At 44.9% G+C, this 17,098-nt stretch overlaps 4 protein-coding genes and 2 non-coding genes across 9 annotated transcripts; 2 read left to right on the forward strand and 4 right to left on the reverse strand.

The window, feature by feature from the left end:
• Window positions 1–124: 124 nt before the first annotated feature.
• rhogb (ras homolog family member Gb) lies at window positions 125–2,288 on the forward strand. Its single transcript, XM_068598875.1, has 4 exons — window positions 125–233; window positions 530–688; window positions 1,349–1,519; window positions 1,774–2,288. Exons 2-4 carry the CDS (start codon window positions 560–562, stop codon window positions 2,047–2,049), a joined length of 576 nt encoding a protein of 191 aa, XP_068454976.1. The 5' UTR covers window positions 125–233; window positions 530–559; the 3' UTR covers window positions 2,050–2,288.
• A 752-nt stretch (window positions 2,289–3,040) lies between these two features.
• pgap2 (post-GPI attachment to proteins 2) lies at window positions 3,041–7,047 on the reverse strand. 4 transcript variants are annotated; one of them, XR_011079743.1, is made up of 7 exons: window positions 6,672–7,047; window positions 6,084–6,252; window positions 5,495–5,744; window positions 5,201–5,307; window positions 4,373–4,481; window positions 4,003–4,286; window positions 3,041–3,876 (listed from the first exon to the last, which is right to left on the reverse strand). XR_011079743.1 is itself a non-coding variant. In XM_068598898.1 (6 exons), the coding sequence occupies exons 2-6, from the start codon at window positions 6,249–6,251 to the stop codon at window positions 4,156–4,158; spliced, it is 765 nt and encodes a 254-aa protein (XP_068454999.1). In that variant the 5' UTR covers window position 6,252; window positions 6,750–7,047; the 3' UTR covers window positions 3,041–4,155. The 4 variants fall into 4 exon arrangements, 3 of the variants coding, with proteins under 3 accessions (XP_068454999.1, XP_068454990.1, XP_068455007.1); XM_068598898.1 differs by having other exon boundaries at window positions 3,041–4,286; window positions 6,750–7,047; XM_068598889.1 differs by having other exon boundaries at window positions 3,041–4,286.
• Window positions 7,048–7,837: 790 nt separating this feature from the next.
• LOC137801497 (uncharacterized) lies at window positions 7,838–9,824 on the reverse strand. Its single transcript, XM_068598949.1, has 4 exons — window positions 9,167–9,824; window positions 8,815–9,020; window positions 8,531–8,633; window positions 7,838–8,111 (listed from the first exon to the last, which is right to left on the reverse strand). Exons 1-4 carry the CDS (start codon window positions 9,623–9,625, stop codon window positions 7,938–7,940), a joined length of 942 nt encoding a protein of 313 aa, XP_068455050.1. The 5' UTR covers window positions 9,626–9,824; the 3' UTR covers window positions 7,838–7,937.
• Window positions 9,825–11,216: 1,392 nt separating this feature from the next.
• timd4 (T cell immunoglobulin and mucin domain containing 4) lies at window positions 11,217–15,701 on the forward strand. Its single transcript, XM_068598950.1, has 8 exons — window positions 11,217–11,368; window positions 12,232–12,410; window positions 12,533–12,695; window positions 12,797–12,898; window positions 13,283–13,362; window positions 13,636–13,747; window positions 13,951–13,984; window positions 14,699–15,701. Exons 1-8 carry the CDS (start codon window positions 11,299–11,301, stop codon window positions 14,781–14,783), a joined length of 825 nt encoding a protein of 274 aa, XP_068455051.1. The 5' UTR covers window positions 11,217–11,298; the 3' UTR covers window positions 14,784–15,701.
• Window positions 15,277–15,349, reverse strand: trnav-cac (transfer RNA valine (anticodon CAC)). The gene has a single exon. It is a non-coding gene; the product is annotated as a tRNA-Val (tRNA).
• Window positions 15,702–15,810: 109 nt separating the features above from the next.
• Window positions 15,811–15,883, reverse strand: trnav-aac (transfer RNA valine (anticodon AAC)). The gene has a single exon. It is a non-coding gene; the product is annotated as a tRNA-Val (tRNA).
• Window positions 15,884–17,098: the final 1,215 nt, after the last annotated feature.

The following is a 17,098-nucleotide window of genomic DNA, read 5'->3' on the forward strand; positions in this document are numbered from 1 at the left end:
AACCTCTCTCTCTCTTTCTCTCTCTCTCTCTCTCTCTCTCTCTTTCTCTCTCTCTCTCTCTCTCTCTCTCTCTCTCTCTCGCTCTCTCTCTCTCTCTCTCTCTCTCTCTCTCTCTCTCCCTGCAGTCAGACGATGGGACGTCCCGTGTCTCTGAACAAACTTTGTTAACTGGAAGAAACTGAAGCGTGAAGCATCCGACTCTCTGGAGGTGAACCAGGTCACCTGGTAACCAGGTAACCACATGAGCAGGTCACCAGGTCACCTGTGCTGCTCGTACCTGAGGGCGTGCGGCCTGATGGGGTTTCTGCGCTGAGACTTTTCTCAGAGACTCAAGTGGCCGTTCCGTCGTAGTTCGTGTAGTTTGTGTAGTTTGTGTACTTTGCAGCGGTGGAAGTATTCAGATCCTTTAACTGCAGTAAAAGTACTAATACAACACTGTACAAGTACAGATTTACCTCTGAGATGAAGTACAGTACAGAGTACAGCACGTACCTCTGAGATGTCGCTCAGTAACAGTTGTGTGTTGCAGGTCGCTGAAGCTCAGAGGTCAGAGGTCGTCATGCAGAGCATAAAGTGTGTAGTCGTGGGCGACGGCGCTGTGGGGAAGACCTGCCTGCTCATCTCCTACACGACCGGAGCCTTCCCCAAGGAGTACATCCCCACGGTGTTCGACAACTACAGCAGCCAGGTGCGCGTGTGTGTGCGTGTGTGTGTGTGTGTGTCCCACTACCTTCGCTGGTTGTCAGAGCTAGCTGCTGCAGCTAACGCTGACAACGCTTTTTTTATTTTGAGCTGAATTTTCATCGTTGTTTACTTGAGCTCAAACATGGCAGCACCTGAAGAGGCGCGATGAGCTAGTAGCACGAGCTAGTAGCATGAGCTAGCAGCACAAGCTAGTAGCACGAGCTAGTAGCGTGAGCTAGCAGCACAAGCTAGTAGCACGAGCTAGTAGCACAAGCTAGTAGCGTGAACTAGCAGCACAAGCTAGTAGCACGAGCTAGTAGCACAAGCTAGTAGCACAAGCTAGTAGCGTGAGCTAGCAGCACGAGGACCTCTCCCACCACCTCCACAGCGCTAGCTGTTTGCTGTGGAGGTGGTGGGAGAGGCTAGCTTGCGCTGCTAGCTCGTCCCGCTAGCTCGCGCCGCTAGCCTAATTTTATGGTAACAGTTATCTATCTCGGAAATATTCAGTTTATTGTCAGATAATTAATACGTAAACATTGAGGGAAAATTTGATAGAAATCAGTTTGTTAATTTCTAATATATTACTTTTTAAAAAACTTAAACACACAAATCTCTGACTAGGTGTGTGTGTGTGTGTGTGTGTGTGTGTGCGCGGTGCGTTCAGGTGACGGTGGACAACAGGACCATCAGTCTGAACCTGTGGGACACGGCGGGTCAGGAGGAGTACGACCGGCTGAGGACGCTGTCCTACCCGCAGACCAACGTCTTCATCATCTGCTTCTCCATCTCAAGCCCCGCCTCCTACGAGAACATCAAACACAAGTGGCACCCAGAGGTCAGAGGTCACAAATCTACCCGGCAACAGAGGCCAGACGAGTTTTATTTATTGATAAGAACCAAAGTGTTTTTATTTCCTGCTCATACAGTTATAGACTTTTGGGGCTTGAAGGCATCATTGTGTCTCATTGTTGTGTCTCATTGTTGTGTCTCTTTGTGTCTCATTGTTGTGTCTCGTTGTGTCTCATTGTTGTGTCTCATTGTGTCTCGTTGTGTCTCGTTGTGTCTCGTTGTGTGTCTGTCTCTCTGCAGGTGTCCCACCACTGCCCCGGCGTTCCCATCCTCCTCGTCGGGACGAAGAGCGACCTCCGGAACGACGGCGAGACGCAGCGGAAGCTGAAGGAGCAGAACCAGGCGCCCGTCAGCCACCAGCAGGGCGGCGCTCTGGCGCGTCAGATCCACGCGCTGCGCTACCTGGAGTGCTCGGCCCTCAACCAGGACGGCATCAAGGAGGTGTTCGCCGAGGCCACGAGGGCCTTCCTCAACCCGCAGCCCGCCGCGCAGAAGAAGCCCTGCGTCCTGCTGTAGGCGCGGTCCTCGAACGCCACGCCCGGAGAAACCCGTCTACGCACGTGTTGTTGTTGTTGTTGTTGTTGTTGTTGTTTACGTTCAGTTGCAAGTTTCATCTTTGAGTTAGAAAAAAGGTTTTGGGCTCAGGGTTTGAATTACGGGGAAGTTACAGGTCGTAGTTTGTTTTGGGGGCTTCATATTAATTTAAAGCATTTCTGATGCTGTAACATATCGCCTTGGAGAAATTATTAAAATCAAAATACAACGTACAAAAGACTCAAAAGATTTGTTCTGAACGTGTTATTAAAACGTAACGACATGACGAAGACGAGCTGACGAAGACGAGCTGATGAAGACGAGCTGACGAAGACAAATAAAACGCTCATGACTTTAAAGGTGGAGCTCACAGCTGCTGGTCGATATCAAAACATTATTGTTGTTATTTTAGTTCCTAACTAGCAGTCAGTCGTGCTCACAGACGTGTTGTTAATATTATTATTATCATTATTATTAATATTGTGATGAGCAGAAGTGTGTGTCTCTGGTTGTTGGTCAGTTGTCGATCAGGAAGACGACGTTGAGGAAGTGAGTTTAAAGACCAGAAGAGGAACAACGTTAATATCTGTGAAGCAGACAGGGAACATGTTCTTTATGCCTTATTAGTTATTATATTATTATGAAACATTATGGACATTATGCTTATAAAATGTTTACCTTTATTATGTGTTCTTAAGAATATATATTAATATATATATATAGAGATAAGTATTTGGTATCAGTACTTTAACTGTGAAAGAGTATTTTTACAGAGTATTATCAGTACTTTTATTAAATAATCTCCCAGAATAAATAAGTCACTGTGGTGGAACATGAAGGCGTCATCACAGGAATATCAATGAGCAACAGGAAGCAGGAAGGTGAACGTGGTTTTTGTCCCTGAAGGCCACCGTCCAGCGTCACACGGCCTCGTTTCCTCTCTTGTAGGTAATTAAGTTAATAAAGAGTCGTGTTTTGTTTAATAAAAATAGAAGTTTATTTCCAATTTAACTTTACGAGCATTTAAAGAAAAAAAAAACATTTTGGTTCTTTCACAATAAAAGACCTTCACGCTCAAATTCATTTATTCTGAAACACAAGCGGGAAGTGTGACGCTAGTTGTTAGCAGCAGCGCTACAGTTCTGTTTCTGTTTCAGTCCTTTGAGGAAAATGTGAGTTTGTTTTAAATGAATTTCAGTCATAAAGAAGAAAAGAACATTTTGCATTGAACTTTCATAATTAGTACAAAATAAATCAAAAGAAATTCTTTGACATTTTGAGAATAAATCAAACTAATAGTTAGAAATGTAATTACATTATATACTGTAATTGTGTCTTTATTTTTTACATCATAATATAAATTCTCCTTTTCCTCATGATCCTGATTCTCTTCCGCAGGTTTAAGTGCAGTTTTTAATTCAACAGTTAAAAAAAAAGAAGTATAATAAACAATTCTTCTGAAATAAAACGTCTAAAACGACGAGAAACTAGCTAAGCTAATGTTAGCATCAGACGCTCAGCTCTGAAGTCATCAGAAAAACAAGCTAAGCTAATGTTAGCATCAGACGTCTGGATCTGCAGTCAGAGAAACTAGCTAAGCTAACGTTAGCATCAGACGTCTGGATTCAATCTACAGTCAAACAGACCGTAAAACAGGGCGATGCTTTAGGGGCGGGGCTCCAAGGTGATTGACAGGTCGACACCAGAGACGTATACAGCCACTCAACATCGCCTCCTCCTCAGTCCATATATGGTCACTTCCTGTCAAGACCAGTCCACAAACCACTGGGTGACGACTCCGCCCGCTTCCTATAAGCAGTCTTTGTTTTAGACATGAAGGAAACACCTCGGTATCGCTGCTGAAGGTCGTATAAAAGCAGCTGAAGGTCGTATAAAAGCAGCTGAAGGTCGTATAAAAGCAGCTGAGGTTCTCACCAACACGAGTAGAGGAACTCAGGTGAAATGTTTAATCTCTACTGCAGCTTCTGACATCAGGATGTTCACAACGTTCACGAGGCTGCGCCTTTAAATACGTCGAATAAACAGGTCGCCCGCTCACAGGTGAGGTCGCCAGGTGAGGTCGTGCGCTCAGTAGCGCTTGTCCTCGGGGGGCGTGGCCACGACCACCTCTTTGCTCCCGAAGTCCCAGAAGGCCGTCATGTGGAAGGCCATGTTGGAGAACACCACCAGGTACTCGAACAGGGCGAACAGGGTGTAGACTGCAGAGCAGAGAGCACAGCCGGTGAGGAACTACAAGCCCCGCCCCCTCCCCACCAGTCCACCAATCACAGCGCCGGCGGCTCACCTCCCGTCTCGCAGTGCGCGTTGTGGCGCCTGAAGAAGTACGCGGCCGCCAGGCAGCAGCTCACGTTGCACAGGAAGAGACGAAGCTTCCAGCGGAACGACGTCCGCTCCTGAGGAAGAGAATCCAACTGAAACATCTTCCGCCTCCATTTATTGATCCTCTACAATGTGTTGGATCACGTTCATGTTCATGTGATGTCATCCTCTGTCCCTTTAAGTGCTCAAAGGGTTAAACGGGTTCCAGCGTGTGGGAACCCTGGCGATGTGCACATTAAATATTAAAATACATTCCTGGAAGCTCAGAGTCACATGACCAGCAGGAAGCTGCAAGTGGAACAGGGAAGCACCGAAATACCGTCCAGCCAGAAGTGACGTCTGCAAAGAACCCGACGGCCATTTAAAGAGAAACGCGTCGGTTGAGCTCTCTAGAACCTCTTCAAGGTCTCTAGAACCTCTTCAAGGTCTCTAGAACCTCTTCAAGGTCACCTGGACGCTCTTTTAGAGCCTTGAAACAGACGACCTTGAACCCTGAGAGGAGCTTGAGGACTCACAAAGACCTGCTCTGTGCTCATGAGGTGGATCTTTAGCTCGCTGGCGCCCTCTGCAGGCGAAACTCAGCACTGCTCATAAAAATACTGAAAATACTAAATATATATTTAGTATTCTAAGTAAAAGGTGTTTTTGTTGCTGAAAAAATTATAATTTGAATCCCCATTTCTTTAGAGATTGGGACCGATCTGTGAAGTTTTTCTGTGTTTCTTTTCAGATGTAATAATACATATTATATATTACATAATAATGCATAATATATAATAATAAAAGTGTTTACCTCGGGGTTGACGGAGTGTCTCTGGATCACCTGCCACAGCCTGCAGGTGATGAGCATGTGCAGCAGCGAGCTCGCGATGAACACGATGAAACTGTTTTTATGAACACCTGAGGACACAAACGCACCTTCTGACCAGTTTACACGACTTTTAACCTGATGTACATGACTTTGGGGATTATTGTATTTTCAAGACCTGGAAATAACCATTTTAAAAATGTAAGAACCCAGTAATAATAATAGTAATAATAGTAATAATAATAATGATAATAGTAGTAACATCTCTTCATGACTCACTGTAGGTCTCGGTGGACGACACGTAGGTGAGCAGCAGCAGGCCGGTGTTCTCGGCGAGGCTGCACAGCAGCGCCGCGGCGCTCAGCAGCCGCTCCGGCAGCCGGCGGGCGAAGCGTCCGCGGTAGAAGCTGAAGTACACGGCGGACACCAGGTAGCGCGGCGCCGAGTGGAGGCCGACGCAGCAGCGCCAGATGTAGCGCTCAGGGACGCGGCTGATGGCGGAGCTGATGGACGGCAGGTAGTTAGACACCTGGAGCCGAGGAGAGACACACACACACACACACACACACACACACACACACACACACACACACACACACACACACACACACACACACACAGAGTTTAGTCCGACCTTCCCGCATCAGAATGACTCTCCTCAGAGGTCCTCACCTGGCAGTGTGTGAAGGTGAGTCCTCACCTGGCAGTGTGTGAAGGTGAGTCCTCACCTGGCAGTGTGTGAAGGTGAGTCCTCACCTGGCAGTGTGTGAAGGTGAGTCCTCACCTGGCAGTGTGTGAAGGTGAGTCCTCACCTGGCAGTGTGTGAAGGTGAGTCCTCACCTGGCAGTGTGTGAAGGTGAGTCCTCACCTGGCAGTGTGTGAAGGTGGCGTCCTCATAGTGGTACAGCAGCGAGATGAAGAGGCAGCCGATGAGGCCGCTGAGCGGCAGCAGCACCGTCCCCACCGCCAGGCTGGGGAACCGGAGCCGGATCAGCCGCCGGTCCCGGTCCGGGTCCCGGTCCAGGTCCAGAAGCATCCTGCAACCCAACAGACTGATGACACAAGAACCACAAAGTACTATATGTACCTCTGAGACGCAGTACCAAGTACTACATGTACCTCTGAGACACAGTACAGTACCAAGTACTACATGTACCTCTGAGACACAGTACAGTACCAAGTACTACATGTACCTCTGAGACACAAAAAGTCAGTCAAAGTCATTTTTATTATCATTTTTGTGCAGTACCAAGTACTACATGTACCTCTGAGATGTAGTAAAGTATCAAGTACATACTTCTGAGATGGAGTAGTTATCAGATGTAGTACAGTATAAAGTACAATATGTACCTCTGAGTAAAAAGTACACTGTCTATAGTTGTACAACATGGACACACTCAACTAATGTACAAGTACCTCATATTGTTGCTGGTGTACTCGCTACAGTAATGTTTACCTGAACGTGTTCTTCCTGGTTTGCGGCTCACAGCTTTAAACAGCAGCAGAGTCCGGGTCGTAAACCGGAAACACTCACCTTTCAGGCTGCCCGGGCAGCTACGACCAGCTGCTCCGCTTTACGGCATCTGTCCGCCTTTAGCTTCGGTTGCTAACGAGCCGACCAGCGCGAGCGCGAACGTTAGCTACGAACTTCCGTCGGCTTTAAATTTGTAGAACAGTTTGTTACTTCCCCTCCAAAAGAGATGACGTCATTTTAAGGTCGCTGACATACTTTAAACGTCGTTTTTTGTTATTTGTTTCACGATTCTCTTCCGGTCTTTGCTCCTAATCACCGGCGTCGGCGGACAACTTCCGGTCACGACAGCGGCCTTCAGAATAAAAGCCTCTCTGACCAATACGCGTCTTCGTTATTTGACGGTAGACGCACATTGTTATGAAGATATAACAATACAAAGATAAACACTGCAGTAAACAACAAGCATAAATAAATCAACAAGTGCATTAATATAAATGGGTAAAGTCAAAAGAAATACATTTGCATTTCAGTGGTCAATGCAACAAAAAGAGAATTTATTAGATTATGAATTTACTTTAGTAATTGTATGTGTGTGTGTATATATATATATATATATATATATATATATATATATATATATATATATATATATATATATATATATATATATATATATATATATATATATATATATATATATATCAGTGGTGGTCCGTGGTTTTGGTCACTGCCAGCTGTATAGTAACAGCTGTGATCGCAGCAAGCACCTGCACACCTACATGTATGCACCTGTATGACTCTACATGTATGCACCTGTATGAATCTACCTGTATGAATCTTCCTGTATGAATCTTCCTGTATGGATGTAGGCACACAGGACTTGGCTTTCTACGACCATGAACACACTTTACTGGTTCCATATGACAAATTTATTACAGAACTGCTTTGATTTTCAGATTATATGTTTATTGCAGGATTATTAGCAGGATTATTAGCAGGGGCATAGCGACAGCGTGATTATCGACTTCATTCAGCCCACGATCGGTTTCCTTTGTTCCTTTGAGCCGCGAGCAGAGAGAGAGTCCTTCCATGATCGCCACAGCTTCTCCCCCCCCCCCCCTCCCTCCCCTCACCCCCCTTATCCTCCTACCAGTTGCTCAATGACATCATTCCTGATCACAGTTTAACACACACACACACACAAACTCTACTTAAGATTATATTACTTCTGTTGTACTGGACAGGTCATTATTGTATCCCTCGGTCTTCCTCCAGTGGTGAGGCGATGTCGGGCCACAAATCTTGAACAATCCCTTCGGCCTCTTCGGCGTCCTCAAACCCACCTAAGTGAATAGGGTCAGTACTGTCTGTGGTGCAGAACCTGAGATTCTCTCTCAGTCGGCCGGCATCAAAGTTCAGCATCTAGAAGCAGAAGAAGTGCAGAGTGAATGTATTCACAGTACAGAGAGTATTTACTGTGTCTTAAGTCCTGCAGAGACAGTCGCACGTCATCCTGTCAGCTGTGATGAGGCTCTGATGAGGGACTAATGGTGCGTTCAAGTCACGCTGGACTTTAGTAGTCTTTATGACAGGCATCATATAGCATACAGGTCACATAGAAAAGCTAAAGGGAAGATCCAGGCAGAGGCTCAGCAGGAATACAACTGGAGTTCAGTTGTTGGCTACAGTTCACCTGAGAAAAGCTTCGGGAATGAAATCAAACTGACCGTTAAAATGTAAATAAGTCCGTCATGAATGAACCTGCAGGTCCTAAAAAGACTAAATAGCACAAACTAAAAAGGTGACGGTGTGTTCAGAGTGAGAAGAAGTGGTGAAAGTACCTCATCACCCACATGCAGGGCGACAGCGACGTGATCCCACACATAAAACTCAGGGTAGGGACCCGCATCACGAGCTTCCATCTTGTTTTCATCAAACTCATAGCTGACAAAAGAAAACGGAGAGCGCGTGTCTGTGGTTAGTTCAGTGTCTGTAATAACAGTAGGACACTTGAGTGTCTGTGGTTAGTTCAGTGTCTGTAATAACAGTAGGACACTTGAGTGTCTGTGGTTAGTTCAGTGTCTGTAATAACAGTAAGACACTTGAGGGTCTGGTTGGTACTCACTAATGAGTCCCGCTCATGGCCTCAGGCCTCCAGATGAAGCGTCCGTCCCTGAAGGTGCAGACAGCGTTCGGGTCGTCGTCGGGCAGCAGTGGATGACCTGAGTACTCCTGGTGGGCGGGACCGTGGACCAGCACCACGTGCATCACCTGCTGAGCGAACAGGTGAGTCCCAAGCACGCGCATGACGGGCGGCTCACCTTCGCAGAACTGAAAACAATGAAAGCACCCATCAAAGGGAAGAGTGGACGATGTGTTTAAAGCAGTCGTGATAATAATAATCATTCAGATAGACTGTATTGGCAGGACGCTTCCAGAACTCCTCTGGATCAGACCTGGAGATGCTGAGGCCTCACCTGCTCGCTGTAGGCCGTCAGCAGCTCCTCCAGAGGGAAGGTGAAGCGGTACGAGCCCAGCCTGGAGTGCCCTGTGAAGGCCGGAGACGTGGCAAACTTCCCCAGGAAGCTCTGCCGGTCCTGGGCCTCCGTCCGGTCGGTGGAGGAGGCGTTCAGGAGCCTCTGCTCGGCTGACTCCATGTCGTCCTTCCCCACAGACGGACTCCACCACAGCAGAGCGCCTCGGCCCGGATTCTTGAAGCCTTCATCCCGCCTGATGCCGCGTAGCCCGTCCTGGTCCGTGTCGTGTCTCACACGAGTCACATGAAACTCAGGATGAGGCAACGCCGGCACGTCCTCTTTGCCGAGGTATCTGTATATTCTCAATCCTCGAGTTTTCTCTTTCAAATCCTTCAGCTTCAAGTGCTGGTTTTCAACTTCATCGTACTTATATCCTCTTTCGTTTCTTTTAAAATTCATGGTCAGACGAGAGAAGTCTTCACTATCAGCTGTCTGTCAAGTGACTTTAAGAGAAGTGACGTGTCTATCGATGAGTGTACAAAGTATATCTGGTAAACCCCGCCCATGTTCTCTTCTGTCGTGAAGTTTTATTTCCCTTCAAAGTTAAACATGTTATGGCCTGATTTTCAAATTAAAAGCCTCTCAGGTTTGACAGTTTGGGGAGAAACAGACATGGGAGGGTTAAAACTGAAATATTTGGCGTGAATGAGTCCTCTGTGTTTCTGCGATGTCTCCACACAGCCAGCGTCAGTGTGTGTGTGTGTGTGACAGACACAAAGTCCTTTTGTAGTGCAGTACTTCCTACAGTGAAAACTAATGGTCGATGCTCCTGAAACGCAAACAGAAACACTTTTTAACCCCTAAAAACCTGACTAACTCAGGTTAAAGTGGATTGATTCATGTTTAGAGTTTTAATGGATAAACAGGAGAATTATTTAATGAGTCAAATGCAAATTAGGAAACATTTCAGGCCAAAAACCTTCACGGATGTATTGCATATATTTGTTATTAATCTCAGCAAAATAACATTCATTATATACTTTAGTACATCTAGTTATCTTATATTAAAAAAATAAATATAAGCAAGTTATATAAGCAAGTTCTGGAAAAGTGTCTAGATAATGACAATCAGCTGTGATACCAGAAGAGAGCCGGAGGTTTCCCATCATGCTTTGGGGTTCTGCAGTAAATGTAGACGTATATTTCCTGCTTGGTAGCAACGAGCTTTCATGCTAAACTGCTCACAGAAAATGATGCAGAGAAAGTTTTCATCTGGCTACAGCAGTGTGCATTAGCATTTGGTTGTTAAACTTACCGCTCAACTAGCGGCCGGCTAGTTAGCTAGCTACCATGCTAATTCCTTCATGCTACACTGGTTACAGAAGAGAAGACACATCCCAGTGGGTCTACGGCCCCTCCTCTCAGCTAGCAGACCAAAAAGAGAGCCGGAGATGAGCTAGCCAACTAGCCCGCTCTGGAAAAGGTCAAGCTAGCTAGCTAACTAACCAGCTTTGGAGAAGGTCGAGCTAGCTAGCTAACTAGCCAGCTTTGGAGAAGGTCAAGCTAGCTAGCTAACTAGCCAGCTCTGGAAAAGGTCAAGCTAGCTAGCTAACTAGCCAGCCGTCCTCTTCTCAGCGTAACTATTTCTTGGCGAGACTCGCCACGTGTAGCCGGTGGAGGCCGAGACGATTGTTCAGGTACATATTTTACTTTTTTAAATGTGACTGTGTCTGTAAAAACATTCAAGTCTCTGTGTGTGTCCTTCAGCAGAGATGATTTCCATAAACACAAATACTGATGGAGGACAACCTCTCTCTCTCTCTCTCACCCTGTAGCTTGATGCTACATTCATAATATGGCTAACGCAGCCTTCTTCTCTGCGCGTCATGTGGATGGAACACAGAAGGAATCCGTAGAACTCGTCGCAGCAAATCTTTTCCCTGCTGAAGACATGAAAGACTTATTGAAGGAAGCGATGAAGACTTCGTCATCGAGACGTCACACAAACACACACAGTGTGTGTCTGTCCCTCCCTCAGCGCCGTCACAGAGACACGCTGTGTTGTCCTTCAGCTGGACAATGAACACACACACTCACTCACACACACTCTCACACACACACTCACTCACAGGATGGCCGCCGTCTCGGCTCGCCGCTGTCGAACGCCTCGGACCTTCATCATCTTCCTCTTCGTCCTGTCAGGTGAGACAGACTGCGGTGGTGCAAAGTACTGCAGTATATTTATACTCCAGTACGCCGCTTCAGCGCAGATTTGTGGTATTTGTACTTTGTCTTTGCTCCTCTTGCTGCATCACTCCACATCTCACAGGAGAATATTGTACTTTGTACTGCGCTACATTTAGTTGTATTACTTCACACATTAATATGTTTGCACACAAAAGTTATGAAAGTTAAAACAAAAGATGTCCTGAGAGAAAGAAACTAAATTAAAGTAATTTTTCCAGCAAATCCTTTGTTGTCCCTTCGGTCTCTCCGTCACTGTGACGCCATTTCTCAATGTTTACTGTACCAGAGTACTTTTACTCAGCGTGATAGTAGTACTTTTACTGGAAAGCAGTATCTTAAAAGGTGTGTTACTACTTATTTTACTGTGTGCTGTGTATATTTACTGTTTGCCATCATTACTTTTACTGTAAAAGAGTATTTTACCCCATTGTATTAGTACTTTTACAGTATTAGAGTAGTTTTACTGTAACAAATGATTTGTACACTGTGGTGTCAACATAGTATTTGTACTGTGCGGTATTAGTACTTTTACTGGAAAGAATATATTTTTCCATTGGGATATTAGTACCTTTACTGTAGTATTTTGACTGTAACATCACTTGCATATATATATATATATATATATATATATATATATATATATATATATATATATATATATATATATATATATTCAGCCTACATATACACAGTGCTGTGAATGTATATTTACTGCTTGTATATTAAAGTGTATATCTACACCCCTTGCTGTGTGTGTGTGTGTGTGTGTGTGTATCGGTGTGTGTGTGTATCGGTGTGTGTGTGTTTGTGCGCTGCAGCTGGACAGTTTTCCCCCGTGTGTGGGTTTAAAGTGGCGGAAGGGGGCGTGGCCTCTCTGTCCTGTCAGTACTCTGTGAAGCGGTTCGGTCTCAGTCGGGTCTGTTGGGGTCGCGGCTGCGGAACCTTCTGGTGCAACAACATCCTGGTGCAGACGGACGAGCACGGGGTCATCTCCAAGGTCAGGGGACTCCTGGTTGTATAGAAGTCTATGCTTCATGTGCTAAAGCTGCATTCTCTCTCTTGACCACCAGGGGGCGACTCCTCTGGTTGTATAGAAGTCTAATACCGTTCTTACTTCAGGTGGCGGATCGGTACCGGCTGATGGGGGACGTCCTGGACGGACAGATGGACCTGGACATCGTGAACGTGAGGCGGACGGACAGCGGGCCGTACTGCTGCAGGGTGGACGTGGACGGGATCTTCAACGACAAGAAGGTGATCATGAACCTGAGAGTTCTCAAAGGTGAGACCTTCCACTGGATGCGGGCTCTTAACCAGTAACATACAGACTGATATTTACACATCTAAACAACTTCTCACGTGTTGTTGTGTTCTTCCCCTCAGCTCCGGCCACCAGTTCTCCTCCAACGACGACAGAGACGATGACATCAGCAACGATGACATCAGAGACGACCGGCGGCGTCACGGAGCCGTCGTCCTCCACAGGTGAGCCACAGACCGTAGAGACGTCGCCATTTAAACCAATACGGCGAGATGGGCAGAGCGGCGGCCATTTTTATGTGACCGGTGTAGCATTAAAGCAATGGTGGAATAAGCTCACCAGCTAACTGGCAATACAGCTTAGCAGGCTAATCCACCATGCTTTGGTGCTACACCGGTTACGGAAAACGAGCTGAACATTGTTCACTCCGGAGAGGGACAAGCTAACACGCTAACTAGCTGACCCTCCGTGTCCGGAGCCGAGGCTCGACGTAGCCGCGGGAACTCTTGTGTCTTCAGCGCGGCGCCAGTATTTCATTGTCAGTGTTTCAGGTCCGTCATAACTCATCGTCTTCATGAGTTCATTCTAACGCGTCCGTGTCGCTGCAGTGAACTGGAAGACGCTGTTGTCGTCTCAGCTCGCCGTCCTGAGGAGGAACGCCACGCTGCTGCGCGCCGACGCCGTCGCGGTGAGTAACCACAACGACGCCGCTAGAGACGTAACATATGTTCAGTTTTACGTCTGTAACTTCAAAAGCTTCGGCCATGTTCAATAGAGAAATATGAAGAAAATTTAAACTTGTTTCTCTACTTTTTTAGTTTTCACCGTTTTAAGCCTTTAGAACATAAAGACAAATACTTTCCAGATTCTAAAAAAAGCAGAGCTTTCTCTTTGTCATGTTGGACGTTAGCTTCATATTCATAGTTCCATAGTCTGACCTCTCTCTCTCTCTCCCTCTCAGGTGGAGGACTCTCTGCCCTCTCTCTCCCTTCAGATCAACGTTCCCGTCCTCTCTCTCTCCCTCACCGTGTTGTTGGTCTTGGCCTCAGTTTTTCTCTTTCTTGCCTTCAAACGTACGTTCTATTTCATCCTTACTGTCATCCAGATTCATAGAACCGTAGTTACCTTCGTAACTTTTGTTTTCTCTTCTGTTCCTTCAGTTGAAGATTTACACAAAATAAACCAGAATATTTGTTATTTCTGCGCTTTGTTTCAAACTAAATACGACTGAAGTCTTTTCAGCTGAACACATTTCAAATCTTGTTTCCTTCTCCAGGAGGAATACACAGAAGAGCCTTAAGAACCGGCTGGTGAGTTAAACACTATGAGCTGATGAGGTGCATTGTGGGAAAGATGAGGAGCGTCCAGGAGAAGTGGGACTATAGGAGTGGAAGCGGTTTAAGAAGCATAAAGTATTCAGATGTGTGAGATTATTACAGCATGTGAAGAGGGGACCACTCTCCCTTTGATTGACTGCTAACAGCTAACATTAGCCTAGCTATGCTGCTAACCTAAAAATTACATTTTTGTATTTTAGCATTAAATTGACTTCTGATCATTTATTGGTAAGAAAGCAACTGTGCAGATTTGAAATATATATTTTTTGCTTTTACAAAAAAATTATTGTATTACTGTTATATTATAACATTTACACTCTGGACTGGAGAAAAGTGCTAGCTATGCATTATTATATCCATGTCAGAGATACTTGTACTTCACTTAGTATCTTTATGCTGCACTACATCTCAGAGGCTGTTAATAATTAATAATTAATAAAATAATTAATAAAATGGTGTCTTCTAATAGATCTGAAAATATGTGAATTGCACCAGACCGATAAAAAATTATGCCGAAATAACACAATGATGCAGATTTAAAGTTTTAATTCATATTTTTTTATTTCTCAAATGACAACAACTTTTAAAATACTTCTTTTCTGATGGAGTCTGAACATTGAAATGAAGAACGATGCATTTCTTCTGGATCAGAACCTGAAGTTCTCTTGTTGTTTAAAACTCCTCCAGCTTCTCCTCTGAAGAGCCACCGCACATCGTCTACGAGATCCGCATGAGGAGGCCGGTCCAGGAGAACATCTACACTCTGGACTAGACCCTCATGAGGAGAACATCTACACTCTGGACTAGACCTTCATGAGGAAAACATCTACACTCTGGACTAGACCCTCATGAGGAGAACATCTACACTCTGGACTAGACCCTCATGAGGAGAACATCTACACTCTGGACTAGACCCTCATGAGGAGAACATCTACACTCTGGACTAGACCTTCATGAGGAAAACATCTACACTCTGGACTAGACCCTCATGAGGAGAACATCTACACTCTGGACTAGACCCTCATGAGGAGAACCATCCAGGAGAACATTTACACTCTGGACTGGAGAAAAGTGCTAGCTATGCATTATTATTATATCCATGTCAGAGATACTTGTACTTCACTTCGTATCTTTATGCTGCACTACATCTCAGAGGCTGGTAACTAGATTAATTTAGTTACAGAGATTACTAACACATGAAATAAACTAAGACGTTATAACCTGTTATTATAGGAGAGTACAACAAAGAAAAAAAAAGCAATAAGTGTTTCCGCCCGGTTTCGAACCGGGGACCTTTCGCGTGTGAGGCGAACGTGATAACCACTACACTACGGAAACTGTGTTGTAGTGGTGTGTTCAGGTACCGCATAAGAAAACGGTGCGAGAGAACGGAAATCGTTCCACAACACAGGCAACTAAAACACATCATGTTAAATTACTACATTCATATAATCACTTTTACCTACCTTTCTTTTTACCTTCATCTCATGCAATATATAGTACATTTAAGTAAAAAAAAACAAAAAACCTCTATATTTGAATTTAATATTTCTACTGTATTCTTCTTTACTGTTTATTACCGTTTTACTGTATCTATATTACTTGATTTCTTTAATTTATTTACTAAGCGTGTCGTATGTGCACTGCTGCTGTAATCCTGCAATCTCCCCACTGCGGGACTAATAAAGGATTATTTTATCTATCCGTCAGTTTGTCTGTCTATATCTACTGTCTCCGGGGATAACATTATAAATACAACATTATAAATACATCTCAACTACTGTTCAAAAGGAAAAACATGTTTCCGCCCGGTCTCGAACCGGGGACCTTTCGCGTGTTAGGCGAACGTGATAACCACTACACTACGGAAACTGTGTGAGATGCTGCGTTCAGGTACACTTTTTACACGGTTCCTCCGTTTCCACGGTCACTGGGAAAAAAAAGAGAAGAAAAAAACCTTACCTTCACCTGCTTCCTTACAATTATATTTGGAAGACCGTCGAGACTGTTAGAGATCTGCTGGTAAATTCGGCTTGATGCGGTTTTATAAAATATAGAACAATTAAATGTCATAAACCATCTCACCGCCAGAGAGACCCGTATGTCACGTTACTTTAACAGCTAACGGAGGTGTGCGGCGAGGAACGGTTATTCATGATACAACTAACAAAGGTGAAAAATATCCTAAAGAACAGCCGTTTAGTGAATATAATTATTAATGCCGAATGAGAAAGCGGCTCACAATCATTAGTTTAAGGTAACTCCGCATGTTTTAATATAATTAGAAGTTTAAAAATATTCATGAGACAATTCAATTACAAGTAAAATGAACCGACTTTCATCTCGTGCTCTCTTCCAGCTTCATTAGGCATTTTGAACGGGCATTGTGGAAAGATTGACACGATGCAATGATATCCCTCCGGTCAAAATATGTCTGCTAATTAAAGACATAGTTTCTGCATAATAGCTGTTAGATTATAGCAAACAAGGAACAGTGAACTTGTGCTAGCTGGCGGCTAACCAGCAGAGTGACTCACCATCATCACCATCATCAAACATGGCGAGTTTTCTTCCCCTCTTCTTTCTTTTGGATTTCGTACAATCCAGATGACCGAGACCCGGTTTATAAACTCACCTGAAGCTAACGAGCGGAAACTAAACATAACATTGAGCCCACAGATGCGCTAAAGACTAGCTTAGCTGCCTCACTGTAGCTCAAGCTAAGCTGAGCTAGCGGGTAGCTTGGCGTATCTTTAGCAGTTAGCTTCAGCTACTTACAAGGTTAAGCTGAATCCCAGAGGACGACGCATCGCGCCGCCGCAGGAAGCGACCAGTTTGATCCGGAACGAAGCAGAACCAGACCAACAGGTTTTTTTTTTCTGTTTTCCTCTTAACTTTAGTTTAGCTCAACGACCGCATGGCCAAGTCCACGTTCTCTCTTCTTCTCTCTCTCTGGTCTCCGTCGCCTCCAGACGCGCGAACAGCGCCGACTAGTGGTCACAACATAAACACGTAATGTATATAATGTAGCGTACTATTAAACAGACGCTTTGACTGATTTTAAATGTTATATTTTTTCCCAAACCA

The sequence above is a fragment of the Clinocottus analis genome, unplaced genomic scaffold (assembly GCF_023055335.1).
Source record: "Clinocottus analis isolate CAN_PGR_092001 unplaced genomic scaffold, fCliAna1.0.p SCAF_109, whole genome shotgun sequence".
NCBI classification, from domain to species: domain Eukaryota; kingdom Metazoa; phylum Chordata; class Actinopteri; order Perciformes; family Cottidae; genus Clinocottus; species Clinocottus analis.

Excerpts from the sequence above, each read along its gene's own strand:
- rhogb (XM_068598875.1), top strand. The coding sequence starts at position 560 with ATGCAGAGCATAAAGTGTGTAGTCGTGGGCGACGGCGCTGTGGGGAAG. Across the intron at positions 689-1,348 it reads TCGACAACTACAGCAGCCAG|GTGACGGTGGACAACAGGAC; the intron begins GTGCGCGTGTGT and ends CGGTGCGTTCAG. Across the intron at positions 1,520-1,773 it reads AACACAAGTGGCACCCAGAG|GTGTCCCACCACTGCCCCGG; the intron begins GTCAGAGGTCAC and ends GTCTCTCTGCAG.
- pgap2 (XM_068598898.1), bottom strand. The coding sequence starts at position 6,251 with ATGCTTCTGGACCTGGACCGGGACCCGGACCGGGACCGGCGGCTGATC. Across the intron at positions 5,308-5,494 it reads GTCGTCCACCGAGACCTACA|GTGTTCATAAAAACAGTTTC; the intron begins GTGAGTCATGAA and ends TTGTGTCCTCAG. Across the intron at positions 4,287-4,372 it reads CGCGCACTGCGAGACGGGAG|TCTACACCCTGTTCGCCCTG; the intron begins GTGAGCCGCCGG and ends TCTGCTCTGCAG.
- LOC137801497 (XM_068598949.1), bottom strand. The coding sequence starts at position 9,625 with ATGAATTTTAAAAGAAACGAAAGAGGATATAAGTACGATGAAGTTGAA. Across the intron at positions 8,634-8,814 it reads GCCATGAGCGGGACTCATTA|CTATGAGTTTGATGAAAACA; the intron begins GTGAGTACCAAC and ends TTCTTTTGTCAG. Across the intron at positions 8,112-8,530 it reads CCCTGCATGTGGGTGATGAG|ATGCTGAACTTTGATGCCGG; the intron begins GTACTTTCACCA and ends TTCTGCTTCTAG.
- timd4 (XM_068598950.1), top strand. The coding sequence starts at position 11,299 with ATGGCCGCCGTCTCGGCTCGCCGCTGTCGAACGCCTCGGACCTTCATC. Across the intron at positions 12,696-12,796 it reads GAACCTGAGAGTTCTCAAAG|CTCCGGCCACCAGTTCTCCT; the intron begins GTGAGACCTTCC and ends TCTTCCCCTCAG. Across the intron at positions 13,985-14,698 it reads AGAGCCTTAAGAACCGGCTG|CTTCTCCTCTGAAGAGCCAC; the intron begins GTGAGTTAAACA and ends AAACTCCTCCAG.